At 41.5% G+C, this 16,887-nt stretch overlaps 1 protein-coding gene across 5 annotated transcripts in view; it reads left to right on the top strand.

Annotated features, from left to right (window-relative positions):
- The first annotated feature begins 206 nt into the window (after nucleotides 1–206).
- The window catches only part of LOC101357923 (IST1 homolog), a 25,249-nt gene continuing 8,568 nt past the window's right edge, over nucleotides 207–16,887 (top strand). The window contains exons 1-9 of one of the 5 annotated variants that reach the window (XM_023741876.1): nucleotides 207–443; nucleotides 10,079–10,181; nucleotides 10,604–10,784; nucleotides 11,407–11,494; nucleotides 11,849–11,932; nucleotides 12,489–12,599; nucleotides 13,543–13,761; nucleotides 14,357–14,449; nucleotides 15,673–15,679. In XM_023741876.1, coding sequence (XP_023597644.1) covers nucleotides 387–443; nucleotides 10,079–10,181; nucleotides 10,604–10,784; nucleotides 11,407–11,494; nucleotides 11,849–11,932; nucleotides 12,489–12,599; nucleotides 13,543–13,761; nucleotides 14,357–14,449; nucleotides 15,673–15,679 — 943 coding nt within the window. In that variant the 5' untranslated portion in view covers nucleotides 207–386. Of the gene's footprint in view, nucleotides 573–869; nucleotides 1,210–10,078; nucleotides 10,182–10,603; nucleotides 10,785–11,406; nucleotides 11,495–11,848; nucleotides 11,933–12,488; nucleotides 12,600–13,542; nucleotides 13,762–14,356; nucleotides 14,450–15,630; nucleotides 15,680–16,887 lie in introns of those variants that run through there. The other 4 variants (XM_023741874.1, XM_004387775.3, XM_023741877.1 and 1 more) reach the window with 4 other exon arrangements.

Here is a 16,887-nt window from a genome sequence, read left to right as displayed (position 1 = left end):
CGTTGAAGGAAGTACTGGGGCCAGTTTTGCCAGGAACAGGAACAATAAAGAACCAGGGCACAAGGTACACGGCCGAAAAAAGCTAGCGACACTGACCTCACCACGCCCGGAGCGAGGCCGATGGAATTCAGGGCGCGCCCACCGCGAGTGACTCAGGTGACGTGACGTTTCGTGCGCTACAACCGTGCCTCCGCCACGGAAAGTAGTCCCCGGCAGCGCCGGCTCTGAAGGGAGCCGGGAGAGAGAGCCTGGCGGCGCTCAAGGTCGTAGGTCGCGGGAACGGCGGGAATTCAGCTAATCCCTGGAAAGAAGGGCGTGGCTAGCTCTGCCCTGCGAATCCCTCCGCCGCGCTTGCTGTTGTGAGGCCGGGGAAGCCACCATTTTGGATGCTGAGCTTTGATACTGAAGTCAGCTTTGTGGTTCTTTCGCCTGGATTCGATCACGTGAGTGTGGTTTCGTCGGCGTCAGGGGTCTTAGTTTTCCTGATTTAGAAGTCTCTGCTCTGCGCTTTGGATATAGAAGGCCCCAGCCAGCGCTAGGGGCCGGGGTTCAGACGACTCGGGAGGTGGCAGGTGAGGAGAAAGGAAAGGATTCTGGATATGGGGATCAGGCCTAAGGTTGAGCCGGAGGAGCCGTGGCGCGGGAGGCAGCCGGAGGTCGAGGGGGCGTGGCAGGGCCGCGGGCAGCTTAGAGACCTCTAGTCCTGGACACTTGAAGCCGCCAAACTTTCCTTTCCAAATGTGTCTCTTCCCTGAGGCGGAAACGCCGTGACCTCCATGAACACCCGTCGGTGACAGAGCTCGACCTGGGCTCTCAGGGCGACACCCGTACCCCGTCTGGCCTAGACAGTCTTATGTGTCCAGTGCCCGCGAGAAGCTAGTCGCTTCCGAGTCCCGTCAGCTTCCACGGGGTGGGATGGCCGCTTTTCTGGCCTTGTTCCGGGCAGGCCCGAACTTGGGCCCCATTTGGCTGGAGTTAAGTTGCCGTTTTTTTCTTTTTTTAATCAGTGAAGTAAGTAGCTGCCTTTACCCCCTTTCGCAGACCGCTGTACGTGTCTGATGGTGAGATCTTGTCAGGAGTCTGCGGTCCTGTCCTGGTCTTTTTTGTATTAGCGCCTCCTCTTCGGGGGTGTTGGAGATGAGGACTTGAAACTCACCAGCATAAACTTTTACAAGCATCGGAGCCCAAGAGCGTCCGTTTAATAATTAGGTAATTGAACTGCAGGATGATCACAAGATACAGCCACCTTACTCTGTAGTAGTAAAACTAAGGTCTGGTCTTAACAGCTCGTTTTGGAGATTGTCGTTTTTTCTATTATGTTTACATATTTATTATTCTTAACTTTTTATTATGGAAAATTGCAAACAGACAAAAGTAAAAAGCGTATGAATTTCCACGTTTCTTACTTAGCTTCAACAGTGATCAACGTATTCGTGGCCAATTTTGTTTCATCCATACCCCACCCCTATCTGGATGTATGTGTATCTATCTATATGAACCCTATGGCGCAGTTCTCCTCGTTGTATAGGGTCACAATGAGTCGGAATCGATTCGACAGCAGTGGGTTTGATTTGCTTTTATGTGTATATGTTTTTTATTATTTTAATTTAATAAAATAATAGAATAAATTAAGAATGTATTTTAATATATGTATATATATCACAATTAGAAGCCTTTTGGCTCCCGTACCTTTAAACCAATTATCCATGGGAAGCTGTTTTGACAGCTTCCTCAGAACCACATCCTCCGGTACAGAAAAGTTTAGTAGTCATTAGAAGATAGAAAAGTGTTTTCAGACTTCAATATTAGTATTACGTTTTAAAATTACTCAATTTTTAAAATCTTCTCATTTTTAAAGTAATGTCATTGTTTTGTTTGAATTAGGTATTTCCATTCTCCTTTTCTTCCTGCGCCTCTCTCTGGCTTCTAAATGTAAAAGAGCTCCAGAATCTCCAACTCTAGTCTGCTCAGTTTAAGCTCTGTTATTTTGAAATAATCAGAACCAAGTACCAATTATTAGTGGTCTATACTGATAGAAAAATGAAACTAACTTCAGAAAATCTAGTCGAACAAAATAATTTCAGATATCCACCATCGCCCCCAGTTAACATTGAGTTGATTCTGACTCATGGCAACCCAGTGTGTGTCAGAATAGAACTGTGCTTTATAGAGTTTTCAGCGGCTGATTTTTCGGAAGTAAATCGTCAGGTCTTTCTTCTGAGGCGCTTCTGGGTGGACTCCAACTGCTAGCCTTTCACTTAGTAGTCAAGTGCTCAACCATTTGTGCCACCCAGGGCTTTCTTGCACCACTTGGGGACTCCTAATTTCAAATATAGGAGAAGTAGTATGTCTATGAATATTTCAGCATTGTGTATATGATGCAAATATCAAAAGATGGGGGAGTTTATGTTTACATGAGAGACATGTTACGGCATAAACTGTGGTAATGTTATGCTTCAACTGTACTGACCTGGCAATTCTCAGAAAGCTCCTGTTCTTTCTGGTACTGGGTTATTTGCACACACTGCTCCATCTGCCGGGGATACTCACACCCTCTCTTTGTTTGTTCTTTAAGACTCACCTTAGGCCGTGCCTTCTGGAAAGCCTTTTATAACACCCTCAGTAGGTTGGGTGTTTTTTCTCTAGAACAAGGTTTCTCAATCTCAGCACTATTGACATTTTAGGTGGGATAATTCTTTGTTGTGGGGGAGCTGCCGTGTTCATTGTAGATGTTTAGCAGAATTCCTGGTCTCTACCTACTAGACAAATCTCTGGTAGCTCAGTGGTTAAGAGCCCGGCTGCTAACCAAAAGGTCGGCAGTTCAAATCCACCAGCTGCTCCTTGGAAACCCTATGGGGCAGTTCTACTCTGTCCTATAGGGTCACTATGAGTCAGAATTGGTGACAATTGGTTTTTTTTTAACCTGCTAGATGCCAGTAGCATCCCCTCCAATTTTGACAATCTAAAATGTCTCCAGACATTGCCAAATGCCCTCTGGGGTGCAGAATTGCCTTGGTTGAGAGCTATTCTAGAATTAAAATCTTTGCCAAACAGTATTGTAGTGGATGGAATTTCTTAGCTGTGTTTTCCAAGACTAAATGTTCCTTTGAGGGCAGAACTGTGTCTTATTTATCATTTTATTCCCAGCATCTAACACAATACCTGACACACAGATAATAAATATTTGCTAAATGAAACAACATAATTCAGTGTAGTGGATCCCAGATACTTCATGATGTGCAAGCCGCATTTTAAACTGGGCCGTAGATTAAGTATTAAATGTGTAAAGGCTTCTAGAGGCAACTTTACAAAAGGAAAGTACATATGGTGTTTTATAATAGTGATTATTATGGATTGAATTGTGTCCTCCCAAAGTATACGTTGTAAATCTTAAACTGTATGCCTGTGGTTATAATCCTGCTTGGGAATGGGTTGTCTTTGTTATGTTAATGAAGCAGGATTAGCATAGGGTGTATTTTGAGTCAGTCTGTTTTGAGATATAAAAGAGATTAAACAAGCAAGGAAGCAGAGATGGGGGAAGAGAGTTGCCAAGCCACATGAAGATGGCCCTTGTCTCAAAAGAGACAAGGACTTTTCCTCCAGAGCTGACAGAGAGAAAGCCTTCTAGAGCCAACACCCTGAATTTGGACTTCTAGCCTCCTAAACTGTGAGAAAATAAATTTCCTGTTTGTTAAAGCCACGCATTTGTGGTATTTCAGTTATAGTAGGACAGTGATTTATGCACAAGCAGACAAACACTATTCCTAGTGATCTGTACATTGAATCTCTTTTGATTTGCCCATTTTTAGGTTACTTTGTTAGACCAAGCTTTTGTTTAGATATTACATGTTTTGAAGTTTGAGTGTAGAATTAATTGACATAAATAGAAATTTGCTGTGTTAAAATAGAATGTACAGTGGTCAGTGCACAATGGTATAACCTAAAATCGTGTGGGATGGTTGTCTTGACTCTAAGTCTGCTCTTCAGTGAAAGTCTGGGTAAATAGCTTTCTGTTGTAGAATTTTGTGGAGCAGTTGTTTTCCTTGGACCTTACATCCCTTTATATATGTTTTTGTATGTGAGTAGATGTTAATGATAGTTCTGTGATTTTGGGCATTTTTCCCAAAGGCTGAGATTAGTAGGATTTTAGGAATCAAGAAGATAAGAGAATGTCTTTGAATTTGGGTCTAAATTCAATGGTCTTTTCCCATCATTACCCGTTTAGATTTTTGGGAGAAGCAGGGGACCCTCCTGCTTCTTTGTCTTTTTATCACCCCGCTCCTACACTAATACATAGATACTCATTTCATCTACCACCAAGTTCTTTCAGATATGCCTTCAAAATAGATCTCAAATTCTACCACTTCTCCCACCACCACTGCCAGCCACTCCAGTCTAGGCTGTTACCATCTCTTGTTTGGACTCCAATAATAGCCTTCTCATTGGTCTTGCTTCCATTGTTACCCTTCCCTAATCTCTCCACATAACAGCCAAAATGATCTTTTAAAAACGTGAATCAGATCCTGTTCTTTTCTTATATTAGAAAACCACTTTGGCTTATTGTGTCGAATAATCCACTTTCTCAGGCAAAGCCAACATGGTGCCCTGGACAGAAGCATTATGCTGTCCCTCTGTAGCAAAGACCTGAAGAACTAAGTAAAACAGATACAAGTGTCAATCTTGGAACCCTAAGCATCAAATGAAGGGATAAAGAACTAGATCAAACACCGAATGGAAGAAGAAACTGAAGGAAAACAGAGAACAAAGAGGGATACAGTGGAGGTCCCCTACAAACTAACACAGCACAGCATCACTATCTTGAGCACAGCCAGCAACGATCCTGGACAGGGAATATAGGAAGGCAATTTCACGGAGCTCCCATCAGGAGACAGAGCACCTGGTAACCAGATAACAAGCTTTCCCACCCCTCACCCTTCTATCCTGTTTGTCACGCATATCCCTTCCCAATGGGCCATGCCACACCGCTTGGCCTGCTGTCACCTGGGGTTCACCCTGTCCCCACCTGCCAGCTCCTGCCGCGCCATTTGTTTTCCATTTCTTCCTTTCTTTCTCCCTCCCACCTAGCTCCACACACCACCTCTACCCCTTCCCAACTGGCCATGCTGCGCCACTCAGCTAGAGAGCCACTGGCTTGCCGCCACCTCAGGTTCCCCTGACCCCCACCCACTGGCTCCTACTGTGCCATTTTTTCCCCTTCTTCCTTTTCTTTCTCCCTCCCAGCTAGCTCCATATGCTACCTCTATCCTTTCCCAGTGGGCCACGCCGCAGTGCCACGGGTAGAGAGCACCTGGCCTGCCGATGTCACGAGTCTGCCCTGCCGGCTCCCGCTATGCCATTTTTTTTCCCCTTTCTCCCTCCCACCTCGCCCCATACATCACCTCCCCCTACTTCCTGCCAGCCTCCAGGTCCACCCTGCCCCTACCGCCAGCTACCCTTTTTTTCTTTTGTCTTGTTTGTTCCCCCTACTTATCCCTTATGACACCTGCCTTCCCGCTGAAGGACATTATGTAATGATTAAAGAGACAGTCCACCAAGAAGACATAACCTTAATATCTATGCACCCAACGACAGAGCTCCAAAATACATAAACTCTAACAGCACTGAGAAGAGAAACAGACAGTTCCACAATGGTAGTAGGACACTTCAACATACCACTTTTGGTAATGGACAGAACATCTAGAAAGAAACTCAGCAAAGATGTAGAAGATCTAAAGGCCAAAATCAACCAACTTGACCGCATGGACATATATAGAACAGTCCACCCAACAGCAGCAAAGTATACATTCTTTTCCAACGCACGTGGAACATTCTTCAGAATGCACCACATTTTAGGCCACAAAGCAACCCTTGGTAAAATCCAAAACATCGAAATAATACAAACCATTTTTTCTGATCATAATGCCATAAAAGTAGAAATCAGTAAGAGGAAGGGCAAGGAAAAAAAAATTAAATACGTGGAAACTGAATAGCAGCTTGCTTGAAAACAACTGAATAATAGAAGAAATCAGAGAGGGAATCAAAAAATTCCTACAGTCAAATGAGAATGAAAACACCAGAACCTTTGGGACACAGCAAAGGCAGTGCTCAGAGGTCAGTTTTTAGCAGTAAGCACGCACGTGAGAAAAGAGGAACGGGCCAAAATCAAAACGTTAGCCCTACAACTCGAACAAACAAAAGAAGCCCGCAGCCACCAGAAGAAAGGAAATAATAGATTAGAGCAAAAATAAATGACACAGAGAACTGAAAATAGAAGGAGTCTACAAGACCAAAAGTTGGTTCTTTGAAAAAATTAACAAAATCAATAAACTATTGGCCAAACTGACAAAATAAAGACAGGAGAGGAAGCAAATAACCCAAATAAGAAATGAGATGGGGAACATTACAGCAGACTCAACTGAAATAAAAAGAATCATAACAGAATACTATGAAAAATTGTACTCCAACAAAATTGAGAACCCAGAGGAAATGGACAGATTTCTGGAAACACACTGCCTACCTAAACACAAACTGAGATAGAAAATCTGAACAGACCCATAACAAGATAAGAGATTGAAGAGGTAATTAAAAAAACTCTCAACTAAAAAGCGCCCTGACCTGGACAGTTTCACTGGAGAATTCTACCAAACATTCAGAGAAGAACTGATACCAGTACTACTCAAACTATTTCAGAGCATATAAAAGAAAGGGATACTCCTGAATTCATTCTATGAAGCCAGCATAACGCTGATACCAAAGCCAGGCGAATACACTACAAAAAAAGAAAATTACAGACCAGTATCTCTCATGAATATAGATGTAAAAAGTCTCAACAAAGTTCCAGCTAATAGAATTTCAACATCATATTAAAAAAGAAAGAAAACAAAATGTGCTACTATCAAGTGGGATTCATACCAGGTATGCAAGGATGGTTCGGCATTAGAAAATCCGTCATTGTAATCCACCACATAAATAGAAAGAAAGAAAAGAATTACAAGATAATCTCAACTGATGCGGAAAAGGCATTTGATAAAGTTCAACACCCATCCCTGTTAAAAACTCAATAAAATAGGAATAGAAGGGAAATTCCCTCAACATAATAAAGGGCATCTATACAAAACCAACAACTAACATCATTCTCAGTGGAGAGAGACTGAAAGCATTCCCCCTGAGAATGGGAACAAGACAAGGATGCCGTGTATCACCACTCGTGTTTAACATTGTGTTGGAAGCCCTAGCTAGAGCAGTGAAAGCAAGAAAAAGAAAGAAAGAGCATCCAAATTGGGAAGAAAGAAGTAAAACTATCCCTGTTCACAGATGACATAGTCCTATATGTAGAGAACCCCAGAGATTCCGCAAGAAAACTATTGGAACTAATAGATTTAGCAGAGTAGTAGGATATAAGATCAACATACAAAAATTATTTGGATTCCTATACACCAACAAAGAGAACTTCGAAAAGGAAATCAGGAAAACAATACCATTTATAATAGCCCCTAAAAAGATAAAATACTTAGGAATAGATCTAACCAGGGATGTAAAAGACTCATACAGAGAAAACTACAAAACACTATTGCCAAGAAACCAAAAGAGACCTACATAAATGGTAAAACATACTGTGCTCACAGATGGGAAGATTCAGCGTTCTAAGAATGTCCATCCTACCGAAAGCGATCTACAGATACAATGCAATCCCAATCCCAACAGCATTCTTTAACAAAATGGAAAAACTAATCACCAACTTTATGTGGAAAGGAAAGAGGAGTTGGATAAGCAAAGCATTATTGAAGAAAAAGAACTAAGTAGGAGGCCTCACACTACCTGATCTCAGAACTTACTATACAGCCACAATAGTCAAAACAGCCTGGTACTGGTACAACGACAGACACATAGACCAGTGGAACAGAGTTGAGAACCCAGATGTCAGTCCATCCACCCATGGTCAGCTGATCTTTGACAAAGGACAAAGTCCATTAAGTGGGGAAGAGACAGTCTCTGACAAGTGGGCCTGGCAAAACTGGCTGTCCATCTGTAAAAAAATGAAACAGGACCCGTACCTCACACCATACACAAAAACTAATTCAAAATGAATCAAAGACCTAAATATAAAACCAAAAACTATAAAGATCATGGAAGAAAAAATAGAACAACACTAGGGGCTCTAATATATGGCATAAACAGGGTATAAATCATAATAATACACAAACACCAGAAGCTAAGCTAGATAAATGGGATCTTCTAAAAATTAAACACTTCTGCCCATCAAAAGACTTCACCAAGAGGGCGAAGAAGAGAACCTACAAACTAGGGAAAAATATTTGGATATGACATATCAGCGAAAGGTCTACTCTTTAAAATCTATAGGGAAATCAAACACCTATACAATAAAAAGACAAATAATCAAGTTTAAAAATGGGCAAAGGATATGAACAGACACTTCACCAAAGAAGACATTCAGGCAGCTAACAGACACTTGAGGATATGCTTGTGATCATTAGTCATTAGAGAAATGCAAATCAAAACTACAGTGAGATACCATCTCACCCCAACATTACTACACAGATCAAAAAAACAGAAAACAAATATTGGTGAGGTTGCAGGGAGATTGCAACTCTTATGCACTGCTGGTGGGAACGTAAAATGATACATCCACTATGGAAAATGATATGGCACCTTATTAAAAAGCTAGAAATAGAAAGACTGTACAATCTAACAATCCTACTCCTATGACTATATCCTAGAAAAGTAACAGCCGTCACACGAATAGACATATGCACACCCATGTTCCTTGTAGCATTATTCACAATAGCAAAAAGATGGAGACAATCTAAATGTCTATCAACAGATGAATGGATAAACTGTGGTACACACACACAGTGGAATACTAAGCAACGATAAAGAACAGTGATGAATCTTTGAAACATCTCACAGCATGGATGAGTCTGGAGGGTATTTTGCTGAGTGAAATGAGTCGATGACAAAAGGACAAATATTGTATGACATCACTATTATAAAAACTCAAGAAAAGGTTTACACACAGAAAAAAACAATTTTTGATGGTTATGAGGGAGGGGAGGGGTAGGGAGGGGAAGTCACTAGATAGTAGACAAGTGTTCACTCTGGTGAAAGGACAGACAGCGCACAATATAGGGGAAATCAGCATAACTTGATCAAGGCAAAGCCATAGAAGCTTCCTAGACACATCCCAACACCTTGAGGGCCCGAGTTACTGGGGCTGAGGGCCAGAGATCATAGTGTCTGGGGACATATAGGTCAATTGACATAACATAGTTCATAAAGAAAATGTTCTGCTTCCTACTTTGGTGAGTAGCATCTGTGGTCTTATAAGCTTGCAAGCAGCCATCTAAAATGTATCTATGGGTCCTATCACATTCGTCACAAAGGAGAATGAAGAAAAGCAAAGAGGCAAAGAATACATCAGTCCGAAGGATAATGGACCACCTGAACCACAGCCTCCACTAGCCTGAGCCCAGAACTAGATGGTGCCTGGCTACTACCAACAACCGCTGTAACAGATATCACAATAGAGGGTCCCGGACACAGTGGGAGAAAAATGTAGAACAAAATTCACATTCACAAAAAAAGACCAGACTTACTGGTCTGACAGACTGGAGGAACCTCCAAGACTATGGCCCCCGGACTCCCTGCTAACTCAGACCTGAAGCCACTCGCAAAGTCCACCTTTCAGCCAAAGATTAGATGGGCCTATAAAAGAAACAATACTGCACTTGAGGAATGTGCTCCTTAGTTCAATCATGTATACGAGACCAAATGGCAACACCTGCCCAAAAGCAAAGATGAGAAGGCAGGAGGGGACAGGAAACCTGTATGAATGTATCTGGGGAAGCTGGGGTGTAAAGGGAAAGGGGAAGAGTGCTGACACATTGTGGGAATTGCAACCAATGTCATAAAACAATTTTTGTATAAATTTTCGAATGAATAACTAGTGCTGTAAACTTTCGCCTAAAACAACACAAGCACAGATCCACTTTCTGAGAGGTGGTACTTCTGAACTAATTTTAACTTGTAAATTGTCATTGTGTTTCTTATCTTTTTCCAGGAGGAACAGCACAGCATGCTGGGCTCTGGATTTAAAGCTGAGCGTTTACGAGTCAATTTGAGATTAGTCATAAATCGTCTTAAACTATTGGAAAAAAAAAAAAGTGAGTAGTGCACGATTGCCTTATCTTTTTCTCGCAAAATACATCAATGGATGTTAGCACCCCAACGATGAGTCTTTCAGACCAGTGCTATGTATGAAGTCTGAGGACCTTTAAACTTTGGCTGCATTTCCGTACTTGAGGTTAAGTATCTTTGCGACTAGTCAGACTGAATCACTCTGTTGCAGGGAGAGAGACATACTCACTTTCTATGGAATAGGTAACGATGGCTCCCGAGTTGGAAATTTCTGCCTATATAAACAGTACTCTCACCTAGACAAAGAAGCAGATTCTGCATTAGATTTGCTAAGAGAGAGTGAGTTAGGATATAGCAAAAATTACCTACTTCTGTCTATTGGGGTGGCCCATGGGCCAGGTCCCAGTGTACTACTATTAATGTGATTAGGATGGGATTTGTGCCTTAGCGGAACTGGCCCAGAAAGCAAGGAAGGAGATTGCAGACTATCTGGCTGCTGGGAAGGATGAACGAGCTCGGATCCGAGTGGAACACATTATCCGTGAAGACTATCTTGTGGAGGCCATGGAGATCCTGGAATTGTACTGTGACCTGCTTCTGGCTCGATTTGGCCTCATCCAATCTATGAAGTAAGATATTTTCGTTTGTAGACCTAACTTACATCTGGAATTTGAGAAAGGAGTGATATCGGTCTCTTTCTGTGTGTAGGGGGCTCGCTCTAAGGGACTTCTTTACATACCCAAGGACATTTCTCCTACTAGTTGCCTGAAGGCCTGGTCTCAATGTAGAAAATTGTTGGAAAAAAAGTATAGAATCGGAAATGAAGAGGCTTAGGTTTGAGTCTTGGCTCGACCATTTCCTGGCTGTGTGGTCTCAAGCTTGCATGTCTACTTAGCATTTCTAAGTTTGTATTTCTGCAAAAGTAAAATAAGATGATGATAATGGCTAGAAGCCTAGAGTTGTCAGAATCACTTGAGATTTCGAAAGAGCTCTAATAAACCAAAACCAAATCCTTTGCCATCAGGTGAATTCCAACTCATTGACCCTATAGGACAGAGTATGGTTTCCAAGGTGTGGCTTGTGAATTTGAACTGCCGACCTTTTGGTTAGCAGCCATAGCTCTTAATGACTGTGCCACCAGGCCTCCCGAAAAAGCTTTAGAGACTATCAAATATGCTGCTCAAAAGCTAGGGTTTTGTTGGTTTGTTTTAGAGAATATTAGATTTTATTAATTTTTTTTTTCTTAATTAGGGAGCTAGATTCTGGTCTGGCTGAATCCGTGTCAACACTGATTTGGGCTGCTCCTCGACTCCAGTCAGAAGTGGCTGAGTTGAAAATAGTGAGTACAGCCAATTTCACTAATTTGTGTAGTTTTTCATATTGTTAGAAAGATTGGTGAATAAAAATTACTGTTTTCCTCAGAGATCTCCAAAAGAGTAGGAATAGGATTTGTTTTTGTTCATCATTATATTTATATTGCACATCATAATGCTTGTAGTAGTGTTTGGCACATAATTAATACTCAGTGGATGGATAGTTGAATAAATGAATTAATGTGAACCCCTTAAAGTTTTACAGACATCAGTTTTTTGGAAATTCTGTAATGAAGCATGTTCATTATTGATAGGAGGATGATTGAAGCAGTCTGTAGGAGTGGTTTCCAATTTTATTTGCTTATCTTTTTTCTCTGTAGGTTGCGGATCAGCTCTGTGCCAAGTATAGCAAGGAATATGGCAAGTTATGTAGAACAAACCAGATTGGAACCGTGAATGACAGGGTAATGAACATACTTGTTAAACATCAGTCAGTGGGCAGGGTGGGAGTATATGCCATTTTATTGCCTGTAGTGATTCTACTGGGTACCATTGGATGACTGAGTTCATTCCATAGTGAGAGTGAGAAGGTAGGTGATCTAACTGGGAGTTCAGTCAACACCTTCCTCCTGCCCTGTACCTCTGATTGTGGTACTCTGTGTCATTCTTCACTTTTCCCTTGTGTTCTTTACTACATATTTTACCTTTGTGATTAGTAGAAGTGTGGGGGGAAGAAGAGTGGGTGAATTCAACTGTGGAAGGCAACAGTATCAGTCTTATCAACGCAACACCATATATAACCAGGGAGTGTGTGTGTATGTGTTTGTGTGTGAGAAAGAGAGAGGGACGTGAGTCTTACAGTGTGGTTTGTAACTCAAAAAATCATTTAACTTGTCTGAACCTCATTTTTTTTTCTTAATTTACTGTAAAATGAAAGGAACAAAATTGAATTAATTAGATTAGGCTTAGGCTGTTTGGTATAAATGCATTTTAACTTATTCCTGGGTGTTTTACTTACAGCTAATGCACAAACTGAGTGTGGAGGCTCCACCCAAAATCTTGGTGGAGAGATACCTGATCGAGATTGCCAAGAATTATAATGTACCCTATGAGCCTGACTCTGTGGTCATGGTAAGTTGAGAATGTCCCAGAGTACAAAGGAAAAATGAGTCTCTAGATGTGACCTTCTTTGAAAAATGACCATATTCTTTGCAGTAGCTCAAGTTCGTATGTGGGAGTTTAAACCTTTGTCTGGTTAGTGCGTTTTTGGGTGACAATAAACTTGCCTGCATATCTCACAGAATATTTAAGAATCAGATGAAATGAACAACTGAAAGCCCTTTGAGAGGGTACAAACCTTGATACAAATGTAAAGTAACGTTATTGCTACTTTTCTGTGAACTTCAAGGAAGTGAGTATGCTGCTGTGGATAGCAGGAAATGCCCCAAGGTCCGAAATAGTTCATGAAACACTTACTGGTGCCTACCAAGTTCCAGACTGCACAGAAAGCTGAGAATACAGAGATAAAAACAAGGTCCCTGTCCTGAAGAGGCTTACAGTACAGGAGGACAAATAGGCAGTTAAGGTCGACAGAGTGTAGTGGATGCTTTGGTTTGCTGCTTAGACATCCCCACCCCTCCTTTCAGGACGGAAGTGCTTATTACTCCAGCTCTTGAGAGTATTGATGACTCAACAGCTGAGTTCCCCTCCAGAGATGGCCCTCAGCTGAAGAGAGCTACCTCACCCAAAGTCACAACTCTTTCCTGGGTGCAGCCTGCATCCAATAACTGGTTAGCGCAGAGGTTTAAATACTACCCCCTTGTCCCAATCGAGGACACCTCTTCAGATCCATCCCAGCTCCAGAGCCCCCTAGAGTATTGACTGAGGCCTTTGTTGTGATTGCATTGCACCTCAACTTCTCTCTCTGCCCAACCCTGCTTCCTTTGCTTGCCCTACAGGTGTTGCTCTCAAGAGCACTCCTCAGAAAACTTCATGTTTATCCCCACCTCAGAGTCTGCTTCCTGGGGAACCTGGCCTGCAACATGGGTTAATGCTGAGTTTTTCTTTTTTTCAGGCAGAAGCTCCTCCTGGGGTAGAGACAGACCTTATTGATGTTGGATTCACAGATGATGTGAAGAAAGGTGGCCCTGGAAGAGGAGGAGGAGGAGGTGGTGGGTTCGCCACACCAATTGGTGGACCTGATGGAACAGTGCCAATGCCCATGCCTATGCCCATGCCATCTCCCGGTTCTCCTTTCTCATATCCGCTTCCAAAGGGACCAGTAAGTATACTCGTAAGTAGTGTGAATGTGAACTCTAGAAAATGTAATAGAAGATGACAGATTGGCTTTGTGAATACACTCAAGAATTACAGGCTGTCAGGATTTAGCAGTAGGAATGGTATTACCTTAGTGATCATGTTGTGGGAAAAAAAAACTATCTTTGGGATTTAGAGAAAGTCTTTGGTTAGCTGTAGCTAATGAAGTAAGAAAATCTAGAGAGATGGTGCTGGAAAACCCTTTCCATGTAGGTTTACTGAACACCTTTAGAACCTGTTGTAGGGATGTGATTAACTGCTACTTATTACCAGGTAGAAATATCTCTGAAGACAATCTTCTTGCTCGTAAGAAAGTCTGATTAGACTCTTGCCTTGTAGACATTGAAGCAGTTGATTTAGTAAGTTGAAGAATAGCCTTTTGGCTGTTGATCTTTAAAAATCTGGAACTCTGACCATATGTGGCCCTTGTCGGGCATTTTTCCTATTTTGGGGTTCTTGCATTTATGTATACATTCTACCCCATACACAGACACACACACAAACACGCACACCACCCCTCAGAAATCACAGATGGGGGCAGTGTCTCTGATGTTCCCTTTCTCCTCTTGCAGTCGGATTTCAGTGGATCATCAGTGGGGACTTATCAGCCCTTTCCCAATATTCATCCACCTCAGATACCAGCAACTCCCCCATCGTATGAATCTGTAAGTGCCTGAGCCTCTTTTATAAGCAGCAAGAGAGTGAATCCCCATGAAGAGAGAGCAAAATAATGGCCACAGGGAAGGCAAAGTTTTGATCATCTCCTAGTACCGGCACTGTTTTTGCTTTGGGGTTCTTGTGTTGCTTTCACACTTCCTGGGAATGGGGAGTAGTGGTGGTGGCAGCATCCGTGGTGGCAATGCTTTGTCTGCAATTAAGCCAGGAATCAGGAAGGAGCTGCACATCTCTTAGAAAGCCCTAGTAGGGCACTTAACCAGTCATTTCTTTGATTGTCTAAGCAGAGAATTACATTGACTAGTATAGCCTTGATGCCAGAATATCATAATAATTAAAATACCAGTTTTGTAAGTTCTCAACACTCATGTAAAGGAATAGTTTTGTTAAAACTAGTGACTAAATTTTTGTCGTAAACGGAAGCGCAGTATCTAGTCAGTAAATTTCAACCTATCACATTAATTTCACATTTTAGACTTAGAGTCAAAACTTGCTATAAATGGCTAATAGGGTAATGATGTCTTGAACTGTAAGTGGTTATAACAGCTTTGGTTTAGGATCATTTGTTTTCTGCCAGCCTCATTTTTTCTGTTAGTATATGCCTTTTGATATTCATTTCCAGGCATTACTGAGAGAACAAACTGGTGTGGCATTTGCTGTACAAATTATTCATCTTGAAAGATTCCCCCTGTTCCTGAGCTTGCTTAGTGTTTTTTTCCTTTGGTTTTTGTCTCTAGCTGATGTGTTTTATGTTGGGCTTGAGTTTTTCTTATTCTTTTGCTTTGATGCATTGAAACACTGCCAACAGTGTCTCTAGGAACTAGGTAGAAGATCTTCATCAGTATTTGAGGACTTGGTTCTTATGGAGGTATTCAGTGGTTTAGTGCTTTTTCTCTGCACAGAAGGCGGTATCAGGTTAAAGAAAGGGGTTATGATATGGTAAAAATTTTCTTTTTCTCTGCTTTGCTGTTAAAGTTCAACATGGTGCTGTTGGGTTGGAAGAAGGTCAGGAGGAAGTGCAGAGGGTGGAGGGGCAGTTTCTTTGGAAGAGTATCTGTTGCTTTTGGTGAGCAATCTAGCTTTTGGAAAACACAGGGGCTTATATCACCATCAGTACTTTTTTCCCTTGATGTCATTGTTTTTTCCTCTAGTAACAACATTTGTGTTTCAGGTTGATGACATTAATGCTGATAAGAATGTCTCTTCTGCACAGATTGTTGGTGAGTATGAGTCAGAAACCCTCAAAGCTCAGTGCTAAACTCCCTGCTATTTTCTCATTACTCTTCCTCCCTCAGAGACTATTTTTACGTCTATGGCATTCTACCCATATGCCCTATCCTCTCCTCAAATGCAGTATGGTTAACACAAAACTCAGGATTTCCCTCTGCTAAAAATAAAAGCTTTTCTCTGGCCCAAAAGATTCTACCAAGCCCTGTTTCTGTCTGTGGCATCACTAATCTTCATTCATTCTTATTTTTTTAATCTTCTAGTTTTTCAGTCACCCTCACATTCTTTATTTCTGTTCTGCTGCTTCAACTTCCATTGTGCCTGGAAATGCCAAAAAGTACGTATTTTTTTAATTAGGACATTAAAGAGAATTTAAAGAGGGGGAAATATGTATAAGTCATAGGCGTACAGCTCAATGAATTTTCACAAAACAAGCGTGTCCATGCATGTAGCTGTCCACTCAGTCAAAAAATAAAACATTACCCAGAGGGGGGGATTCTTTTTTTAAATTGGAGAGTTATTTATTGAGGTATAATTTATATACAGTAAAACACATATCTTAAATATATAGTTTCATGAGTTTCATATGATATATGTAACCACATGTAACCATCACCCCAGTTAAGATATAGGACATTCTCATCACCCCATAAAGTTACCTTGTGCTCTCTTCCAGCCAGCTTCACCCTTCCCCAAAGAGGCAACCACTGTTCTGATCTTCTATGTTGTTGTTACCTGCCATCGAGTCAGCCCCCAACTCATGGTGACCCCATGCACAACAGCAGAACGAAATGGGTCCTGTGCCATCCCCATCCCCATGATAGGTTGCGGATCAGACCACTGATCTTTTATAACTATAGTTTGCCTAACATATAAATGGAAATATGCAGTAGGCAGAGAGGGGATGATTGTAACTTATATAATGCAAAAAAAGCCTAAAAATACACATCCGATCCCATTAAATCAAATAATATGGACATTAACATGCCTTATACAAAATTTCCCCTAGGTCTTAAACAGTGGCTCTTTTTAAAGAAGCAGTATTTGTTCCAGCAAAATTCTAGTGCCACCCTTCGCACTGTGTTGTTACAGTAGCAGACCTTTGTGAAAAAGGATAGTTTTTTTTAAAATTTATTTTTATTTTATTTTTTTTATTGTATTTCAGGTGAAGGCTTACAGAACAAATAGTTTCTCATGAAAC

This window comes from Trichechus manatus, unplaced genomic scaffold (genome assembly GCF_000243295.1).
Source record: "Trichechus manatus latirostris isolate Lorelei unplaced genomic scaffold, TriManLat1.0 scaffold00194, whole genome shotgun sequence".
Classification (NCBI taxonomy): domain Eukaryota; kingdom Metazoa; phylum Chordata; class Mammalia; order Sirenia; family Trichechidae; genus Trichechus; species Trichechus manatus.
This window is presented reverse-complemented; position numbering and strand designations above follow the sequence as displayed.